The following is a 22,062-nucleotide window of genomic DNA, read 5'->3' on the forward strand; positions in this document are numbered from 1 at the left end:
CGTAGCGGTCGCGCGGTTCCAGACTGTAGCGCCTAGATCCGCTCAGCCACTCCGGCCGTCACTATATTACAGTTTGTATCTATTAGCATCTATAAGGACTGTTTTTGTGTATAATGACGATTCATTCCATATACATAGTTATTTACAGAATACAAATAAATAAAAATAAAAGTAATTATTCGTGAAACTGATAGATACTTGTGGGAGGTTCTTTTCTATTATGTGAAGGTTAGTTGACTTTGTGTGTCACTTGTGTTTAGTCATGAAATATGATATGTAGATTAACATCCTCAGAGTTGGCAAATTGGGAATTTCGTGGAAGCCAGAATCCACTAGAATGGAGGTTTTGTGGGAATATTTTTTGCATCATCAGTGTGCTTCATTTCTATTTTTAGTAGTTTGTTGAGGAGCTACACATATCGCATCATTTCTTTTGTTCAGATATAAGGCTGTTCAGTTGTGCTTTTGAGTTGCCAGACAGTGAATATGCTCCCGGGATTGGAATGACTCCTTACCCTCTCCCTTAAAACCCATATCCTTTTGTCTTTCCCTCTCCTTCCCTCTTTCCTGACGAGGCAGCCGTTGGTTGCGAAAGCTAGAATTTTGTGTGTATGTTTGTGTTTGTTTGTGTGTCTATCGACCTGCCAGCGCTTTTGTTTGGTAAGTCTCATCGTCTTTCTTGTTAAATATACTTTTCACTAGATTGTTATTCTCAGTTGTCCTACTTCAGACCTTACGATATTTCATTGTTCACAGAAATATGATCGGAGACGTCATCTAATATTTGATAATCAGGGCAACACATCTCGAATTTTTATTCAAATAATCTTCAGAAGCAAGCGTTAGATATGATTTCTTTCTTTGTCTGTAATTATCTATAAACTTCAGCATGCTTCCTTTGGAGTCAACAGACATTATTGCATATAAATCGCTTTAAGCATAACCACAGCAAACTACACAATCAAGCAGATACCGACCCAAGCTGTCCGTCATCTGCTAAAACACCCATAGATTCCAACCAAAGGCAGGTAGCAGTAAACTTAATGCTTGGCCTCCATTTCCTGGAAATTATACTTGCACAAATGCACATGTGTAGTTGCACAAGTGGAAAGTTACGGGCATGTGCACCTTTTGTAAGAAGACAAAACACACTGCTCTGGCTGTAGAAAGTTTTTATTAAAACCACGACTGGTTTCACACCAAATTAGGCGCATCCTCTGATGATCTAAACAGAGATTAGAAAGAAAGTATTTTACTTTTTTTCTTTCACTTGCTTAGTAAATTTCTACAGCCAGAGTGATGTAACATTTTGCACCAAGTCAGACCTCCCTAAACTATTAAATGGGAAATGTCAATGTGTAATAGAAATTGGGTTATCCATATTTATCAGATGCCAGTTACATTGTCTTCTTTCATCTGACAGTCACTTTTATTTCATATATTTTGTTTCACTGCTTTGTTTTTTTATCTCTCCTCTTGCTATCTGTTTTATTTATTATTCAGCAAAGTATTCTTGTGCAAACAGTCAAACAAATTAAACATACGAAATGTTGGATAATAGTTACTGAACATATTAAATTTCTAGAAGTTTTATGTGATTTTTACATGATAGACTTTTAGAGAAGAGAAAGGCTGTGTCTCCATAAATGATATTCTGCATTACCAAAACGAATGACAACAACTTGTCCATATAACTGCTAATTTTCTGCTTCATCGTTACCCTATTAGATGTGATTCTTCTTAAAAAATTGTTCTTTTACTGCTAAAATGCATTTTGAACTAAGTTAATGTCTCCTTAAAACAGCCTTTCCTCTTCCGGAAAATTTGTTATTGGACTGTATATGATGACAACTGCTGTATGACAAAGTGATATATTAACATGCCTTTCCAGCTGATACATCCAATGTAAAGTAAGGTCATTTAACATTTGTACAGAATATTGATTGTATAGATTCTGAAATAATGAACGCTTAATGCATGAAAAGTGATGAATTGACTGTGTGTTAACAGCAACATAATTCAGTACCTTTCAAGAAAGGCTGTCAATGTGTCTTATGTTCATTTTACATTTCTGCCCTCAAATTATAAAAAAAAAATTCTAATGATTCATATTTTCATTAAGTGGTTTTGTACTTGCTTCATTTTTACAGGTGTAGTAGTTTCCGTGGTGATTTCCCTGCTGCCTTCAATATGCCGTTTTGTTGATGTTTTATCAGAGACGCAACCAATAACTCCTGTCAACACAGTTATGCTTGCCAATGTGTCATCATCCAGCACCCTGAATATTGGAGGACTACTGTCGCATTTTTCAGACTCTCTTATTTATATTTCTGAGGCTGCTGTTGGGGGAACATTATGGTGAGTAATTTTAATGCTTTGCTTGTACACTAAATGGAAATCTGTTTCATGTATCTCTTTGGACTAGTCTGAAGACGCTAGTTCCAAAACAAGATTTTTGTTTGTTGAGGTGTCAGCTTGCTGAAAAGCCCTTCCAGTGTTGTGTATTCCTCACACTGAAGTACCACAGTAGTGGAGCCTTTGTCTCCACAGCAGATGATGCTCGACCCGTCTACCTTCAGATCAGAGGACTCCGCATGGATAAGGGTTGGAATTTCTGTGTTATTTTTCATGAAGGCTTGGTAGGCTACATTGGAAGTAAGAAATTCCTTAATAGTTTGTGTTCCATAATGACCTCATTTCTTTGAAGCAGGCCAAAGTGCAAAAAGTTCTGAGCCCTAGGCTTCTCTACGGGACTTGCAACTGCCTCCTAACACCTTATCCGCCAAGGGGCATGAGCACCCCCCCCCCACCCCCCCCCCACCCCCCAACACACAAAAACAACCTTTTTTGCATCCCATTGTAAATGGCTTCAAAGTGCTAACTGATCTCATCTCAGCTCTGGCATGTCAGCACCTCCATCCCATCACACAGTACCCTACCTACATAAAAGACACCAGTCACTTCCTGCAATGTCTTAAATCCATTCCCAGCAGTCTCCCACCTGAGATCCTTGCTGTCATTATTGGTGCAGTCTAGCTCTACACGAGCAATTGCCATACATACAGCCTCTCGCTAGCTCTACTAAAGGCAACATGAAAGGCTCCCTAAAGCCTAGTTGTCACTGTAGCAGACTTCATCTCAATCACAAGTTATCTAGATTTGAGGAACATATCTACACAGAGGGGTCCACTATGGAAACAAGCATGGCCCCATTGAATGCTCACCTTTACATAGTTCACATGGAAGAGGCATTCCTCTTGATCCAGATGTTGGGTCACTGACTTTTACAGATTTATCAATGGCATTTTTGTGGTCTGGAATCAAGGTGAAGAAGAATTCTTCCATCTCCTGTAACAGCTTACCTCCTTTTCCCTTTTAAATTCACGTGGACCTATCCAAAATCACCTGCCTTGACATTGACTTGCACATCACTGAAACCCACATACAAACTGTAATTCACGGAAAATAACCAATAACCAGCAGTACTTATGCTTTAATAGCTGCTACATTTTCCAAATCAAACTCTCCATTTCCTACAGCGTAGACATTTGTGGCAGGTGTGTATGCTTCATCACTCAGTAGGTGCATCAGCCACCTCTACATGGCTTTCCTCTCCCAAAACTACCTGACAGATCTTGTCCATAAACAAATCTTCCGGTCAATATGCTCATTTCACCTTCTGACTAATACAGCTTCCACTTCAAACACACTCGGAAGTACAGTGTGCACACCCACACACAAACGCCCCCTCACACACACACACACACACACACACACACACACACACGTTTACCTTTAAAACATCCTTTCAAAACTCCGTCACATGTCTAGGTTACTATCCCTAACGCTGCAATTGTTCCTGCTACAAAACTATTCGGCGCACCCACGTGCTACAATTTCTTCAATGCCATCACTGGCACATCAAAGGCAGATTGATGTGCAAAACCATATACATTGTTTACCAACTAAAACACATCCATTGCATGGTGGTGTGTATAGAAATAAGCCCTATGATAATGGCTGAACTCTTGAATGAATATAGTAGAATTGTGTGCTTTGGGAACTACTGCTTCAGAATTGCTGAGTGTACTGTACATCATGACTCAAGGGATCTGAATGACTTCTACACTGCATGGGCTTTTTATAGCCTCCCGTCCAACATCAGTTTCCTTGAACTCCAGAAATGAGAACTCGCTTTCCAGCATATCTTTGCATTCTGCCACCCTCCTCAACTTATCCTCCACTAACTTACAATTCGAAGTACACTCTTTTTATTATTTATTTACTCAGTTATTTTCTTTATTCCTATTTTCTTTTTTTATCCTTGTGTCCCCCAATCCACCTCCCTCAATCTCTAGTTTGTCTCTGCCTCATTCTCGACTTCTTAGCACTCCTTGGACTACTGATTTCTCTTCCTCTTAATTCATTTTTAAGTCCCACACAATCATCCTATCATCTTGGGACTGAAGGTGGCCTAGTGCTTACCAGTGCACAATTTTTGACCACCTCTTTCATATTTGCATATATATATGTATGAGCAGTGTTCGGAATATCACCACCTGAAGGTGAGCACTGGCCAGCCATTCAATTTCTTTATAATTTTTTTAATTTCCTAAAGTGCATTTTCCATGAATAAGTCTCTTCGTAAGATTAAGTGGTAAGGTTTTAGATGTTAACCAATTGTAAGCCTGTTCCATTATTCTCCTGCTGTGTTTGGGTCCTTTACGAATATATTTCCGTCATCAGCGATCATCACAGTTTATGAACAGTCCTCCAGCATCCGGGTATCTCGTTTTCGTAGGTCAAGAAGGGGAGCAGACTGAGTGATGGCGTTTGTAGTGTTTGCCCACTCCAAAGTTTGTTTTATTGTGTTAATGTTTATAGAAGAGGCTGTGGTTCATGTTGTTGCAATTAGACACCATCGAAGGAAGCAGGCTTGATTTAGGTCAGAACAGCATTCTGGCACTTCCCCATGGAGGTTTTTTGAATTCACAGGGACATGTCTACACTGGAGATTTAAAATATACTGAAGCACCAAAGAAACTGGTATAGGCTTGCATATTCAAATACAGAGATACATAAGCAGGCAGAATATGGCGCTGTAGTCGGCAACACCTATATAAGACAACAAGTGTCTGGAGCAGTGGTTTTATACGGTGACTGGTAACAGTAAACTTGTTGTTTCATTTAATGTCAGTAACAGTCACAGTAAAGCCTAATCTAAAATGTTCGCATTTAAATGTTATTTTTAGCTGCATGTTGTGCCATGTTCAGCTGCATATTTGTGTCACAGGGTGGTCCACATGCTCTTGGCTACAGTTTGCCAGTGGCAGTTCATCCTGCGAGACAGCTGGTTGACCTCTGGGCCAGTTTAAAAAGTTGTGCAATGACTGCAGCAGAGCTGGTACATAATGTGACTGCTTTCACAGGTGGTATGGGCTCAGATGAGTCAGGGTAAGCATGTGACAGGGCTGGAATAGGAAGTGTTGGATGGGTGAATTGGGTAGATCTTGCACTTGGGTGTTCCACAGGGATGTGATCCCTGTAGTAAGGGGTTGGGAGAGGGTGTGGTGTGGGGTGGACTAGGATGTTGGGGAGGTAAGGTGGGTGATGGCATACCACTTTCAGTGGGGTGGGAAGTATCTTGGGTAGGATGCCCCTCATTTCAGGGTATGATCATAGATAATCAAAGCCCTGACAAAGGATGTGGTTTAGTTTTTCCAGTCTGTGGTGGTAATGGGTGGTGAAGAGTGTGCTCCGTTGTGGTCTAATTTTGGGATTGGTGAGAGGATTGGGGGATATGGCATGGAACATCTGTTTATGGACTAGGCTGGGAGATAGTGCCTCTCTGTGAAGGCCTTGTTGATACCTTCAGCATACAGAGCAAGGGAGTTTTTGTCACTGCAGATACACTGTCCCTGGGTAGCCAGGCTGTGTGGGAGGGATTTTTTGATGTGGAAGGGATGACTCTATTGTCAGTTGGTTGGTTTAATGTGGACAGAGGAGTGGATGGAGCCATCAGAGAGGAGGTGGTTAATGCCCAAACAGAGGACATGCTGGGTTGAGGAGGACCAGGCAAAGTGGATAGGAGAGAAGGTGTGGAGTTTGTGAAGGAATGTGAAGGGTGTCTTGGACCTGAGTCCATATCATGAAAATATTATCAGTAAACCTAAACCAGACCAGAGGTTGGGGTTTTGGGAGGCTACGAAGGTTTCCTCTAGATGGCCCATAAACAGGTTGGCATATGAGGGTGCCCATGGCTGCTCTGCAGATTTGTTTGTATAACTTCCCTTCAAACAATAAGTAGTTGTGTGTTTTGATAAGGTATATGAGGGAGTGGGTTTGGAGTCTGAAGAACATTGTGAAACGTAGTGTTAAGAGCAGCAAGACTATGGGATGAGGGATGTTGGTGTATAAGGAAGTGGCCTCATCAGTGACAAGTAGAGATTCAAGAGGTAATGGGATGGGGATGGTTGAGAGTCAGTGAAGCAAGTGGTTGGTATCTTTTATGTGGGAGGCTAGACTTCGGACAATTTATTAGAGGTGTTGGTCAATGACAGCCAACATTCTTTCAGTGGGGGAACAATAACCAGCTACAGTGGGGTATCCAGGATTGTTGGGTTTGTGGATTTTTGGGAGCATGTGAAGGTGAGTGTTGTCACAGGGGGTGAGGAGAGAATTGGATTCAGGGGAGAGGTTCTGTGAAGGGCCTAAGGGTTAAAACAGAGATGAGTGGTTATGTTAGACTTCTGAGATGGGATCACTCTCACAGAGTTTGTAAGTGGAATAGTCAGATAATTGCAGAAGCCTTCCGCCAGCTAGTCAGTGCAGTTCATAATGATAGTGATGGAACCATTGTGTTCAGGTAGAGTGATTAGTTTAGGATTTGTTTTGAGGTCGTGTATGGCTATTCTTCCTTCTGGTGTAAGCTTGATGTTCTTAAGGAAGGACGTAGGGAAGGATGGTCAGGCAAAGTTAGAGGTCGGGACTTCCTGGAAAGTGACCAGAGGGTGATTAGGTGGGATGGGAGGAGGGTTACGGTTGAATAGTGGTATGAACTATGAGAGGCAGGGGTCAGTATTGGGATTAGGGTGGCTTTGGTTGGAAGGATTGGTGGCAAAGAGGTGTTTCCATTGAAGGGATCAGGAGATGGGTGTAGGTGACTGGCAAGTCCAACATGCTAAATTTGGGTGTGGGCTAAAAGTGAAGCCTTTGGATAGAACTGAAATTTTTGTTGGGTTGAGGCGTTTGGTAGAAAGGTTACTAACAGTGTTTCAGGAATGTTGTGGCTCCGAATTAGTGGAGTCTTGGTAGGGAGGTTTTGGGCCATGTGTGAAGTTGAAAAGGTCAGCTCTGAGGGGCAATAGGTTTTAAGCAGGTTGGGTAATTTATGGAGGTGACATCTGGAATGCTCCTCTAGGTGCTGAAGGTCAAGGGATTCCATTTCAGTAGGTATCATACAGTAGCATTATCTAGCAGATGGGGTTCTGGGATGCCTGTGCTGTAGAGATGTGTTTTTGCAGTACCAGGTTTTTGACGGCCGGGGAGTGGCAGAATCTGAGAAGGTGATGGTGTAAAAATGTGTACAGACATGTAAAAATATGCACAGATACATGAAGGCGTCCTGTGGTCTTTGATTACTTATCAGCATGCCATGAAATGAAAGGGGGGTATCCTATGCAAGATCCTTCCCAACCCCCCCTCCTAAAGTGAGATGCCTATGCAAGATCCTTCCCACCTCCGTCCTAAAGTGATATGCCATCACCAACCCAACCTCCACAACATCCTATTACATTCCCATGCCAGTCCCAATCCCAACCAGCCAGGTGTGATGCCTTCCCACCCAGCACTTCCTGTTCCAGTCCTGTTAAAAGTTTATCATACCCTATCAGAGACTAGGCCACCTGTGAAAACAGCCATGTCATATACCAGCTCATGACGACCAATCACCTATCCATCGGGATGAATGGCCACTGACAAGTTGTGGCCAAGAACATGGTTGACCATCCTGTGGCACAACATGCAGCTGTACATGACATGCTTGATTTCAGTGGCTGCTGTGCAACCCAGACCATCTGGATCCTCCTATCTGTCACCAGCTTTTATGAACAGATGGGCATTATCCTTAAAATACATTTTCCACTTCTGAAATCATTCTGGCCTCAACCTGCAGTAACTTACTGTCCTATCACCACCTCACTATATTTGTTTGCTGCCATCTGCCAACCCATCCATCTGCCTTTCTGCTTCCATGCTCCTCTCTTTTTCTGCTCCCCCCTCCTCCTCCCCCACCTCACAGCCTCCCAATGTGTTATCTTGGCAGTCTTCTCATGCCTCCATTAGTTTCTGTATGCTCTGTCAGCACTCCTAACTCCCTCCACCCGTACCCTGCTATCTCCCTGCCTCACTCCAGATTTCCACTCACAAGGGAATGGTCCAATAAGACTCGTCGAAAACTACCCTGACATTTTTTTACATAGGAAGAAGACAACAAAAGAAATGCACTGTCAAAATTTTAGCTGATAAGAAGCATTGTAAGTATTAAAAAGAAAATAGCTGAAAATTGCCAAATTCATAATGCTCCAGGCAGTAGCAGAAATGTATACACCTACTGGCGCTGTAGCAAATGTGCATGCACAACTAGGAACGTACACAGCTGAAGTTGGCTGTACATTTGTAGACAGGAAACATGACACAACCCATAATTTGTAAAGGCCATTTCAAGTTACCATTCATTGATAGTTTTTTGACGCTACAATACACAGTTACTATTCTCTCGAATTAACCACTCAAGTAACATCTATTACAATTATCAGTTGCTTTTTGCAGTATCGGTAAGTATTGGCAATACAGATAAAGCTGAATTAATATTTATTGTGCTTTCGTAAGGCATGCTTGCTAATAGTACCTTTTTTTTAATCCAGTTTCACAGTAATGTGGAATCCAGTTAATGTTCTCAATTTAGCAATGGTGAAATATGAGGAATGTGGTATCCAGCCAACATCACCTACTTCTCCTTAGGACGTACATATGTGTCATTTGTTGGTTGATTTCCTTGACATTCATTCGTACGATATGGACATTTCGTTTGAAATCGTGGATACGTTAAAAGAAATAGGAAATAAATGTGACGATTCCATGAATTGTGGTTCGGGTGATGTCAGTTGTGCCAGTAACAGTTCTGAAGAAGAAAACCTTCCAAGCCTAAAAAAAACACGTACTGTAACAGCTTTCAGTGACAAAGAAGAAGAAAGAAACATGCACCAAACAGAAACCTGAAACCATCTGAATGAAAAACTGTTAGGAAGATGTAGACCTGCTTGTGAGAGGCTATGCACTGTTACCAAGAGAGATCTACAAGGCTGGGCCCTCCAAATGGCGTCTGACATGAACATAGCCATTTCCAGGCTTCATCGACCTGGCTACACAGGTTCAAGAAATACAGAGTAGGAAGTCATAAAATTACCAAGTTTATGTCACGTAAAAGTGTAGAGCAGCTGCCAGTGATAGACTGTGCTATACAGAAATTCATATAAGGCGAAACTTGCTATTATCGCTGTAACTGCTGTTATAATGGTGATCAGTCAGGTTTCGTAAAAGAACTGCATGCACACTGCACTTTATCATTTTGGGGTGAAAAAACGACAGTGTCGGTTGCCCAATCAATGAATGCCATGACATATTCATATATGATAATGCCAGTGATAAGTATGATTGGTTTGCTGCTTATGCAGCTGTATATCTGTCTTCAAGAACAGCAAGGCAAATTATGACCAAAAATAAAAAATGGACTGTTTAATTGCAAAAGTCTTGTAATCGACGTATCAAAATCAGTAAAGGTGTAGATGTAATGTGGAGTCTGCCTGGAACTACCAGTGCCATTCAACCTGTCGATAAAGAATTTATTCGACAGTGGAAAGCATTGTTCAGGAAATCATCAGGCGACATAATTTCCGATACCTCTCTCTCATTTCAGGTTTATCAGCGGAACAGTATTCTTAAGCTGCAGTCATTTGTGTATTACCAGTTTCCTTCGCCATGCTTTACGAAGTTGATCAAGTATGCCTGGTATGCAGCACATTATGCAGAACAATGGCCAGGACCATTTCTGACTCCATCCCAGACCTGTCTAAATAAAACTAGTGGTTACTACAAAGTGCCTGATTGCATCAATTTTTCCTTTGTCCAGTGCGCCTGGTGCAAGAAAAATGTTTGTTTTTGTCATTCGATAGACACTTCTCATTTTTGTGATGTCTACAGTTAATAAACAAACAAGTGTTTCACTGATAGTTAAATGTACATCATTCAAACATTATTATAAGGAATGGCCTACAGGAATTGTTATAAAATGTAGTACTACAAGACAATTTCATTTCAACAAGTTACAAATGCTCATTGATGACTATAATTTGTTGAAATGAAATCTGGTACAAAGGCTAGGCCGCACGGCATCAGCCGAGCAGTCTAAGGTGCCGCAGTCATGGACTGTGTGGAAGTAGTGTGTAGGCTTAGGAACTGATGACCTTAGCAGTTTAGTCCCATAAGATTTCACACACATTTGAACATTTTTGAACAAAGGCTAGGGCGTCTCCCATAGGTGACGCACATTGGCATGGCCTGGTTGGCGTGAGAAATACGCATAGACATATGTGCAGTTCAAGAAAGATGGTGGAGTGGAAGCAAATCGCACAATATTGGATGCGGTTACAAGCTGATGTATAAGGGCACATGCAGACCAGCTAGTGGGATTGGCATCATAGTATCATCCAAGTTTGACGGCAATACGACTGAAGTGCAAAGATATGATGATCGCCTGATGAAGATTGTGTACATCACAGACGGCAGAAAAATCCACTTTTTCAGTGCCTAAGCTCCACAAACTGGCCAAGCAGCTTCCACCAAGGATGCCTTTTGGAGGATGCTTGATGCAAAGACTGCTGAAGTGCCCCCAAAAGAAGATTACATCTTCATTGCTGGTGATCTGAATGGGCACGTAGGGTGCAGAAAGGAAGAACATACTGCTCACCGTGGGCATGGATTCGGAGAAAAGAATGACGGTGGGCAGCGTATCCTCGATTTCTCAGAAGCTCATAACCTGGCAATTGTGAACATATGGTTCAAAAAGCATGACTCTCATATATAGCGACACTGATGCCATGCAGATTGACTACATCTTCGTGAGATGCCGTGATCTCAAAGATGTGCTTGATGCAGTGGTCATCCCCTGTGAAACAGTTACAACACAACACCGTCCATGGATCTGCTACAAACCAAGTTGCCAACAAGCAAGCACATAGATCTCACAGGTCCTGCGAGAATCAGATGGTGGAAATTCAAGGATAGGGAAGCCAAAATCACAGCCCGAATTACTTTGCCACCAGTTACCACAGTTGAAGAATGCTGGGAGAAACTGAAAGAGTCTGCTCATGAAGCTGCACATGCAATTCTTGGGATAACATGACAAAACCAGGATGTTGGAGGTTCGATAGAAATACATGGCTTTGGAATGACGCCGTCAAAGACACAGCAATGGAATGCATACAGAACAGCCCAAAGAGATACAAAACAGGTTATAGCAGCAACCAATCCTCATGTTATGCTGATCTATATGCAAAACTTGACACACGTGAAGGAGAGCGGGACTTACATCGACTCACAAAAACAAGACATCGCAATTCAGAAGAGGTTCATCGGTTCTACAGAGTCAATGATGATACCAGTAATCTGCTAGTTGACTGGAAGAAGGCCAGAGAATGATGACGCAGTTACTTCAAGATGATCTCAACAGAAGAGTTCCTCCATCCACCAACAGGGTGTATACGACCCGGGAATTCCGGGAAAAACCCGGGAATTTTTCGGAATTCCGGGAATTTTTCATTGTTTTAGCTTTCAGTTAAATTTTTGTAATTTCGACTGCAGAATTGATACTGCAGCAATAAAATATAAACTAGGGGGAAAAAATAAAACTTCAGTGGCAAAGGAAATTTGCATTTTACGACAACAAAACACCGTGCACGCACAAGCGTCTGCAGATAGCAAAAGTATGTCAAAGGCTGTAGGGCGCAGACTGTAATTCTTCGTAACAAAAAACTGCTTGCTATGAGCATGACGTCACAACTGTTCATATTAGGTTAGTTTGACCAGTTGCCAGCGGTCTGTTGCGCATGCGCATTTGACTCGCGTATAAGCAATACCTCCTTCCGCTTCCCGCTACTTGAAGTTTGGCTGTTAGCTGTATCGGTAGTAGCAGCATGCAACCAGATGCAACGAGAAAATTTTTTCTCGCACGCCCTAGCTGCCAGATTCGCTCTTGCACAGAGTTGTCTGAGTTGTAGTGGGGAGGGGGTTAGTTGGTTGGTTGGTTTGTGGGATTAAAGGGACCAGACTGCTACGGTCATCGGTCCCGAAGGGGGTTAGTCCCCACGTGACCCGTATTTACGTTAAGTGATTTCGCCGCTTCTCTTCGTGTACAGCTCCTACGTCAAATGAAAACAAAACGGATTTCTGTGGCCGGGAGCTATCAAGTGAATTAAAATACATTCAGATAATTACTGAGGGCAAAAATATATTATTAATTTCAGTTTTCTGATTTTATTTTCTTTCCAAGTCAGTAGCAGGCAAGCATTAATCGCTTTGCAGAAGAATGAAGTTATTTTTGCAAGTTTGCTAAAGAAATTCCACTGAGGCAATCATTTTATTTGAAACGAAGTGTTTCATTCTACAGTATTGGCTAGTTCCAACTTTTTGATGAATTTCAAATGCACGTTATCATCTTCTGCCATGTATGGCATTATGCCATGATAAAGAACCAAACATGAGATCGTAGAGTACTGGTACTCCAAGAAAATTTACATCCCAAAAACCACACTGAAAAGCTGAATATCAGATGGAACCTACTTCATTGTGAATCTGGAAAAAGCCAATTTGCACTTCAAGCCGAATTATGCATTTTAGTATGGTTTACGAAATTTCGATGCTCTTGGAGTATCCTCTGATGCCCTGTTTCTTTTATGGTGTAATGTAAGCTCTTAGTGCTTTATACACACGAACATGCGGGCTTCCTACACCACTGCAGTTGCACACGCACCAATAATGGGTTTTCTGGCGTTCTCTGGCAACTGGTAAATCGAACCTATTTCTAACAGTATTGCGAACGGTGGTTAGAAAAGCGTTACTTTCAAAGTAAATTTCTTTTTACGCAAGATGAATTATGTTTCGTGTGAGAAAGTGGGATGGATATCTAAATCACAGAGCGTTCGAAACTGAACAGTTTGAGGACCAGCCACTTACAAGAATTTCGAGCCTAGGCATTTATGTCATAATTTTAAATTTACTGGCACAATTGTGTGATGTATTTTAAAGTATAACACACACAAAAAAGATCAATATTACATGTGAAAGCTTAGCTTCTATTGTAGCGTGTTAATCTTAGAGACCAATATTATATGTGAAAGCTTAGCTTTTCTTGTAGATATACGGTACTGTGTACATTAATGTAAACCGTTAACTTTTCCTCTTGTGTGTTCGCGCTATGTAACCAGTAATCTTGCTATTGGCTGACTATAACACGTGTCCTATGCTCTGAATAGCTGCTGTCATCGGCTGGCGAGAACTCGTGGCTTGAGATATGACTTGCTTACAAAAGAACGTCGCAACCTCGGTTGCAACGCTCCGGGAACTAACGCGTTGTGTTTGGTGCAATTCGAATTTATGCTTTCGTAATACGAAATTATGCATCGCATATGTTGCTGCAAATGAAAGGTCTTTCCAAAACTTCTCTTCTTTTTTTTTAATTAAAAGTCTCTCTCTCTCTCTCTCTCTCTCTCTCTCTGTTTTACAGTTCCGAGGGAAAATCTACGGAAAACCTACTGTCACTTAGCACAGAAAAATTGTATTTTCGCCCGGGAAAAAGCATATTTTTTAAACGGGATATCCGGGAATTTTTTTTCCTTGTTCCCGTATACACCCTGACCAATACCCACCAGCCATGCTATTGAATGGCCCGCAAGAGAAATTGCAGTCAAAGAGGTCAAGACTGCTTTGAGGAAAATGAAGCCTGGGAAAGCCACCAGCCCAGATGACCTTCCAGCAGAGTTATGGTGTTCCCATCATGGCAGCCAAATGGTTAATGGAACTCTTCAACAAGATAATTGATGAGGGACAAACACCAACTAATTGGCAACAGAGCGCCTATCTTCAAGAAATCGTGGAAATCCCACTGAGTGCACCAACTACCATCTAATTCGACTTCTCTGCCACACCATGAAAATCTTTGAGCATGTTCTGGACCAAAGGATCCGTGAGATCACACAATTTCCAGAAACCAAGCTGGATTTGTGAAGAACTGCGGCACAACTGATGTGATTCATGCTGAAAGACTGTCGAGAAACATCATGAGAAAGCCAAGCTGCTGCATCTAAAGTCTATTCACCGAGAGCTGGGACGAAACATAAACAGTGTCACGTGAGCGACTGCGCTCGTTTCCAGAGAAAGCATTCGGTGTTCACATGATGCGTAGGGGTGTGGAAAATCCTTGGCGCACGCTTTGCAGCTGGAGGTTCGGATGGCTGCCGAGCTGTCACAGCGGACCGTGAAAAATCTGGGCAATAATGTACGAAATAAATTTAACAATAATGTTAAAATAATGTTAAACTGAGTTCATTATGGCGAAGCAGATTTATTTTCATTCAGGTTGCTAACAAAACGCTCCATTCAAACACAATTAATTGTTAATTTTAATAACAATACCAGTAATAATAATGATAAGGACGAAACAAGGTTCACTCTGTCGAACTTGAATTGTTTTCATTGAGGTTTATAACAAGCCGCTCCTCTCTCTCCTCTATAATGCAGTCTAATTTCCACATTTGAGTTTCCACTTTTTCTACGACATGGAGGACGCACTTGTTCCAATCCTCTGCAGTCACTGTTCTTACACTGCTTCTTCTAGCAGTACTTTAACTTCCGGCATTTTGTATGTTTTGTTTTTCGCTGCAGCATAGCCTTTGATTCTGGCCCACACTAACACGATGGCGTTTAATTCACAGTGATACGGAGGAATTCTGAGAACAGTTTTCCCTGGATTCTTCGCCATTTCATCTTTTGCGTATTCGTTGTGCGCTATTCTGTGATTTTTAACTATATCTAAAAGTTCTTTATTCAATATACCGTCTTCAAAATCGATGTTTTTAGATTTTAGCCACTCTGATATTTCGTGCCTGTTGGAATTCGCATTGGGAACTTTTTCTTTTCTCCGGGAATGGTATGGCGCGTTATCAAGAACAATAACTGCGTTTTCCTGAAGCCGAGGAAGAACATCTTGAAACCACTTCTTGAAGGCTTCGGCGCACATCTCCTCATGATAATCTCCACTTTTCTTGGATTCGAAAGTCCACAAACATCCTTCCACGAACCCTGCTTTGCTGCCAATGTGTGCGATAGATTAGACGTTTCCCTTTACCTGATGGGCCCTTGCTTCCGGTGGATAATCCGGACAGAAACGTTTGTTTTGAGGAATTTATAGTGTCATCTACCCAGACGTAACTTCGGGTATGTCCTGCGTTCACCCACGTCTCGTCCAAATAGCAAATGGGTCTGCCTTCATCTCTCAACCATTTAATGGTTCGAAGATAACACCGCCTCCATAAAATGATGTCATCCCTGTCTGTTAGCATGCTATTGGGCCCACGCCGGACATATTTGAAATTCATTTCTCTCAATAACTTATAAAATGTAGTTCTCCGAAAATTGCCCAGATCTGCATCTTCGTTCACAACTGTAAGCACTTTGTCAATTGTTGGCAATTCGTTACGAAAAAAAATTTGTGTACTTTCCTTCGTATCGCATTTCTATCGAAGTCATCAACACTTTCAGAAAGTTTCTGTCGTAATTTTTCTTTCTTGGGAGACTTCAAAGACTGTGTGCCCTTGTACTCACTCATCACACGATACACTGAAGAACGTCCATCACCTGTAGCAGCAGCTGTTTTCGAAAAAATGTCACTCATCGACTGCTCTGGATGTAACAGTTCCATTTTATACACGTTAAGCACCGTGTGCTTCTCAGAAGAACTTAATGATTTCTTCTTTGCTCGCTTCTTTGATGGACTCGAGCTGACACGTCGACCTCGCTCGCTGAATCCGTGGATGACAGCCGTATGTGATGCTAATGAAATAAGTGAATATATAAAATGAGAAACCATGCGATGCTATTGGATGCGCACATAAACAGTGAATGCTCAGCGTGACTACAAACACACATACTTACTCTAATAATCAACAACTAGCCTTGCAAGCGTGTTTACAGATGAACTTAAGATATCCTGAAATCGCCGCTGTACAAAACCCACTAACGAGCTCACACCTGCAACTGAGACGGCCACACTGACAGCGTCACGCCTGCGAACCACACAATGCGTCACTCATGAAGGACAAACGGTTGCACCCATCGCATTCGAACAAACTACAAAATTAAATTCAAACCTTTCTGAAACTTTTCTCGCTTACACACCCACAAAAAAATTTAAAGGGGAAAAGTTTCTCGCTCACTATATTTGGATGATGATTTGGTAAAAGTTCTGCATCACACTTGAGATTTTAATTTATTATATCACTATTACTGACTCTGTTGGGCAGAAAATTTGCAGACGTCATCAACATGTAGTACTGCAGGCAATTATAAAATTATTTTGCTGGGTGACACACAGTTTAGGAGATATGGTGTGATAAATGTAGAGTAACGCGAAAAAAACAACTTTTCCTGAAAGCTTCAATATTTCTCTTTTTCAGTGACAATAAATTTTAATGTAATGTAAAAATGGTGTCGGAAGGTAGTTCTCTGATCACTTTATCATGTTCAGGTGCCAAATTATAAAAAACATGACTTCCATTTTTTAATTTCTGACGCCCCTGCCTTGTACACCTCTCGACGGCAGCGCTGTGGTCACGCGCCTTGCCGTGTTTACAGTACGTCTCTTGTTTCGGTAAACGGAGTATAGCATTCTTGTATCTCGAAACGGCCTTTGATTGGGTGCGACACAGTCTCATCTGGCTAACACTTTGACAGCATGATGTGCCAGAGCAGCTTATTAACTAGGTGCAGTAACTTTATGCACAGCCCAGAAGTTATGTCCATACAACCTCAGGACTATCCAAGGACTTCCCCATCCCAGTTGGCATCCATCAAGGTTCTGCAATATCACCACTTCTGTTCATTCTCGTAATGGACACCGTGACAGGTGATCTGCACCGGCCATTACCATGGACCCTACTTTATGCTGACGACATGATACTGGCAGCAGAAAACAAGCTTGATCTGCAGAGCCAAACTCAAAAATTGAGTGACCGGTTGGCTCAACATGGCTTGCACTTTAATTTGAATAAAACTGAGTACATGACATCAGACAGACATGAAATAGAATCTGACTCATGTGAGTAAGTTTAAGTACCTTGGTTCCACAATCACTGTTGACGGCCGATGCACCGAAGAGGTGAACAACAACCAGAGTCACTTGCGACCGCAGGATGAAAGATAATTTAAAATAAAAAATCTATCCCACTGTCATCTGACCAGTCGCGTTTTATGGTTGTGAGTACTGGCCGACTACAGTTGAGACAGAATGCCACCTAAGTGTGCTGGAAACGAAGATGCTAAGGTGGACAGTGGGCCTCACTAAGTTAGATTAAGTTTCCAGTGACAGCATTAAAAAACAGTTTGGTGTTGCACCGATCCAAAACAAGATGCATTAGAGTTGTCTTCAATGGTTTGGGCGTGTTTTACGGGCCGGTGATGACTCTATTGCCAAGGTGGGTTACGTTCGTGAAGTTGTCTGGAGATGATCAGAAGGACGAGTTAAGCAATGTTGGGCTGATACGATTCATAAAGACCTTAAATGTGTGAACACCCAACCAGATGCAGCTCGTGACAGAACGAAATGGAGACAATGGACCCATGTAATGGACACTGCAGGCACGCAGGACAAACGCTGAAGGAAAAGAAGAGGAAGACAAGTCCTCATTGATGGAAGTTGTTTGTGACATCAAACACTGCCATAATTTTATTTTCTCTGCTACCTTTTTTATTATAATTGAAAGTGCAAGAATTGAACTGTCGATATGAAGTTATTCAAAAAAATGTTTGTATAGTTGAAGCCAATTTTTCACTGGAGCAAAGCATGAGCAAAAGAGAATTCTGTCTGGTGTACCTAGTAGGCCTCTTGCAGGTCTTTCAACTGGACAGCACTGCAGCTACTTGTGTGTCCCTAACCTTCCCCAGTTACCTAATTGGAAAACGGAGACCTGCAGCATGGCATCCGAACCACATGTCTACTGTAGCCACTCCCAACATCTGTGAGAAGTGAATGCTCGGTTAAAAATCATATTGAAAAGTTTGTGGTCTGAACGGGATTTGATCCTGAGCTCTCATGAAGCGCGTGCTTCGCCGCTAGACCATTTTTCTTTGGGGGGGGGGGGGGGGGGTATGAACATTAGACCTTACACGCATAGTGGAAACACTAGCTGTGTCACCTCTTGAAATGGTGCTCGATTTCGGTAATTAAGAGTTTGGTTTATAAATTTCCCCTAAGTGGCTATGGGAAGCCAGGGTAAAATGGCAGCCGACACACAAGGAAAATTTTGGACCAGTGCTAAGGAGAGATGGCGATGCAATTCAGTGTAAAGTGCAGGATCCCCATTCATGTCACGCTTCCATACAAATTGAGACACTTAAATTCTTACTCCCCTGTACCATTTTGCATACTCTCTCAAGATCAGAGCGCTCGCCATGCAAAATAATCCTCACTGAATAGCAAAGTTTCACATTGTGCCTCTAACAAGTATGCTGAATATTAGTTCCAAAAACTAACAACACAGCATTCATAGGCAATGTTTGCTACCTCGTGTTCTCTTCCGTTCCCTCTAGCATAAATGATTCTACCCATATACAAGCAAATGGTAGTGAATTTTCTGCAAATGCTCATTTGCACGTGTTCGCCTCCTGTTACTCCACTGTAAACCGGGCCTTAGGTACTTAAAATTAGGGTCTGTGAACTCCGGATAATTCCGCTATGCGGTGATGCATGAGTAATTCGCTGAGGTGGGCAGGGCTGTACAAACAGCTGTTATAAGCTATTCTCTGTGCATCAAAAATGTGTAACTTCAACATTTTTCGCAAAATACTTGCAGTGCCTCTTACCAGCTAAAATTTTGGCAGTGCATTTATTTCGTCGTCTTCTCCTTGTGTAAAAGTTACAGGGAGATTTCGACCTCTCTTTTTTTTTTTTTTTTTTAATGGTTTGTAAGAAAGGCTAAATATGTGTTTTTGTTGCGCTTATCTGCAACTCGATGTGTCATCTTTACGGCGAAGAGCACTCTGTTCTTTTCCTACTATTGATGGTATTCCAACCTTGACATCCCATTGTATAATTTGAAATTCATATTTTTGGGCACTGCTGTCATCAGGAAGTTTAATATCATTATCATTTCCTGCATAATAATTGAAATTGTTTTGTTCTGGTGAGTTCTACATTTCGTGTGAATAGTGTACGGTCTTAGGCCATGTGATGACAGGAAAGAACAAGTTTTCGGGTAGTTTCACTACAGTTACAGAATAAGTACACAGAATGCATCTGTGACTTTAGAGACATGGAAATGCAGAAAAAAAGGCATTGACCGTATTAACAATTTGGGAGCAGGTCTTTGTAAGTTCATCTCTGTAACAGTACGTTACATCTATTCGTATTATGATAATCAACAGTCAGGTTTTTTATGTTATTCATTCAGGATTCCCATTGTGCAGGGGGCTCCTTGCTGTGGAACAAATTGGTGCAGTGGACATTATCAATAGGGTGCATTAATACAAATATATGCATGCATACCAATGGCTGCTTTGTCAAAATCTGGAAGTAATTATTTGTATCATTTGAGAAAACGGTAAAATCGCAAAGTAACATGACTGCTATCCAGCGAAATTGCAGTACTACAATAAGACACATTGAAAGCAGAAAAAAATTGTTCGCAGGATTTGGAACTTTTTACTTCTTTCATGAGGAAAGAAGGGAGAGGTATTTGGGAAATAGGAGAAAGTCACTCGGATGACAGGTTGAAAAGGATCCAACTGTGGTTGTACCAGGGAAGACAATACTGAAGCAGGAGCAGTGCTTTATGCCTTCTTTTATCTTTGTCTTTTCAAGGTGTTTTACCCTCTCTCTTTAACCTTCCCCAACTTATCCCTCTAGAGGTAGTGCCGTGAGCTTTTGTGTTTACTAAATATTTCTGTAGGCAAGTAGTGGCCAGCATGTCTTATATTTTCATATTTCTCTCAAGAGAACTTTCCTGTTTGGTAAGCAAATATAACATTTTGAAAATCATTCAGCTTGATATGTAGCAGCAGTTAGTCATCCTCAGTTTTGATATAGTAATTATATTATTATTTTAGCACTTGGTGGTTCCTTGAAGACTTACCCATCCTTCAATGACCTATCAGTACAGTTCTCAACAGGTGTTGGAGATCATTTTCCATTATAAATTTTTATAGTTTGCAGTATGCTGAAGTTGCATGTACTGTAAGATTACATTTGCTCTTAAAGTATAAAGAATGTTTTTATACAATTTTACAAAAGTAAAGCTACTGTTTTACATATGGAAGTGTTGTTTCCAGAGTAGTACCATAAGCTTTTCTTTTTTTCTTTTTTGCAGTGAGAGGATACTTATATGGATAGCAGTTTTTGAACGATTTGTGCTCTCTGTCTTGTTTTTCTTTTTATTGGCTGTGGCAGAACGTACATTTAAGCAACGTTTTTTGTACGCTAAATTGTTCTCACACCTGACGTCATTCCGAAGAGCAAAGAAATCAGAGTTGCCACATTTTCGTCTCAACAAAGTGCGCAATATTAAGACATGGTTATCTGTGCGTTCATACCTCAAGGTAAGGGTTTCACAAATCAAATTCAGCTTGTCTGGAATTTTATTTTAATATGTTGGCAGATTTCATTTTTTCTCGTAAAGAAATGTTTGCACTAACTTCATTTCATTATTAGATGTAACAGCCAAGAAAATTAAAGCCATGAGCTCATGTAATAATGATATTAATCATATGTAATCACAAGTATCCATATAAAATATTTTAATATCCATGCAGCATCTTTGGAAAATTAGTGAGTGAAGTATTTGTCAGCAGTATGTGTTCATTTCACCTACAAGTTGTTTAAAACTCACTCCATCAACTTCATCGCTGCCATCATCTTGGTATTAAAACACAGTGAAAAAGTCTTTTGCACTGGTGCTCCCTTTCACTGGAAACACCTGAAATGAGTTACTTGCATATTTGTTGAAGTTTTAAGAAACATTTTTATGCAGCTCACTATTTTGTTTTCATGTGTTTATTTTTAGCAATGTCACTTTGTAAGTCCAAATTGGCTGTATCTTTCCACAGCAAATTTGGGAATCTTCAGCTTATGAAACTTCAGTACTTCTGAATTGCTCAGTTTTGAGATTCAGAGAGAAAATCATTAGTGGTTTGCACATTATATAACCACTCGTGAACAAACCTCAAAGAGTATTTTTGGAAATAAGGACAATACTTCCCTTAAGTGAACCCAGGCTGTTCATTTCCTCCACAAATACTTGATGTTAGTTAACAGTGGAAAGAGATTTAGACCAAGTAAATTAGGGATGATTAATAGTACTAGAAACCACATTCATAGGTAATCATAAATTTTCTAGCTGAAATGTATTTTAAAGTAAAGGCAATCAAGTGAATGTTGAGGAGAGTGGATGAATTTAAAGATTACATTTCATTCTTCTGCTGTTTAATTAGTAAAACAAAGACTCTCAGATGACGAGAAATGAGTTTTCATTATTTGAAATTATGAGGTGAAAATCACAACTGTTACATCGCTGTGCTACATGGAAAAGATGGAAGGTCCATTGTCTCCACTGGAAAGGAAATCATAATTAAATCAACACGCTAAGCAGCCGACAGGTGTTGGTTGATATACATGAACGGGGCAGTTGAAATTATGTGCCCTGACTGGGACTCGAACCTGGGATCTGCTGCTCACACTAC

General features: G+C 41.1%; 1 protein-coding gene across 5 annotated transcripts in view; it reads left to right on the forward strand.

The window, feature by feature from the left end:
• Positions 1-22,062, forward strand: part of LOC126161668 (protein PHTF1) — a 208,230-nt gene that overhangs the window by 161,021 nt on the left and 25,147 nt on the right. For all 5 annotated transcript variants that reach the window (XR_007534942.1, XR_007534944.1, XR_007534943.1 and 2 more), the window contains 2 exons: positions 2,151-2,358; positions 20,694-20,922. Coding sequence is in view for 1 of the 5 variants with exons in the window: in XM_049917664.1 (XP_049773621.1) it covers positions 2,151-2,358; positions 20,694-20,922 (437 nt within the window). In the remaining 4 variants the exon portion in view is untranslated. The remainder of the gene's footprint in view (positions 1-2,150; positions 2,359-20,693; positions 20,923-22,062) is intronic.

Source organism: Schistocerca cancellata, chromosome 2 (genome assembly GCF_023864275.1).
Source record: "Schistocerca cancellata isolate TAMUIC-IGC-003103 chromosome 2, iqSchCanc2.1, whole genome shotgun sequence".
In the NCBI taxonomy this organism is placed as follows: Eukaryota; Metazoa; Arthropoda; class Insecta; order Orthoptera; family Acrididae; genus Schistocerca; species Schistocerca cancellata.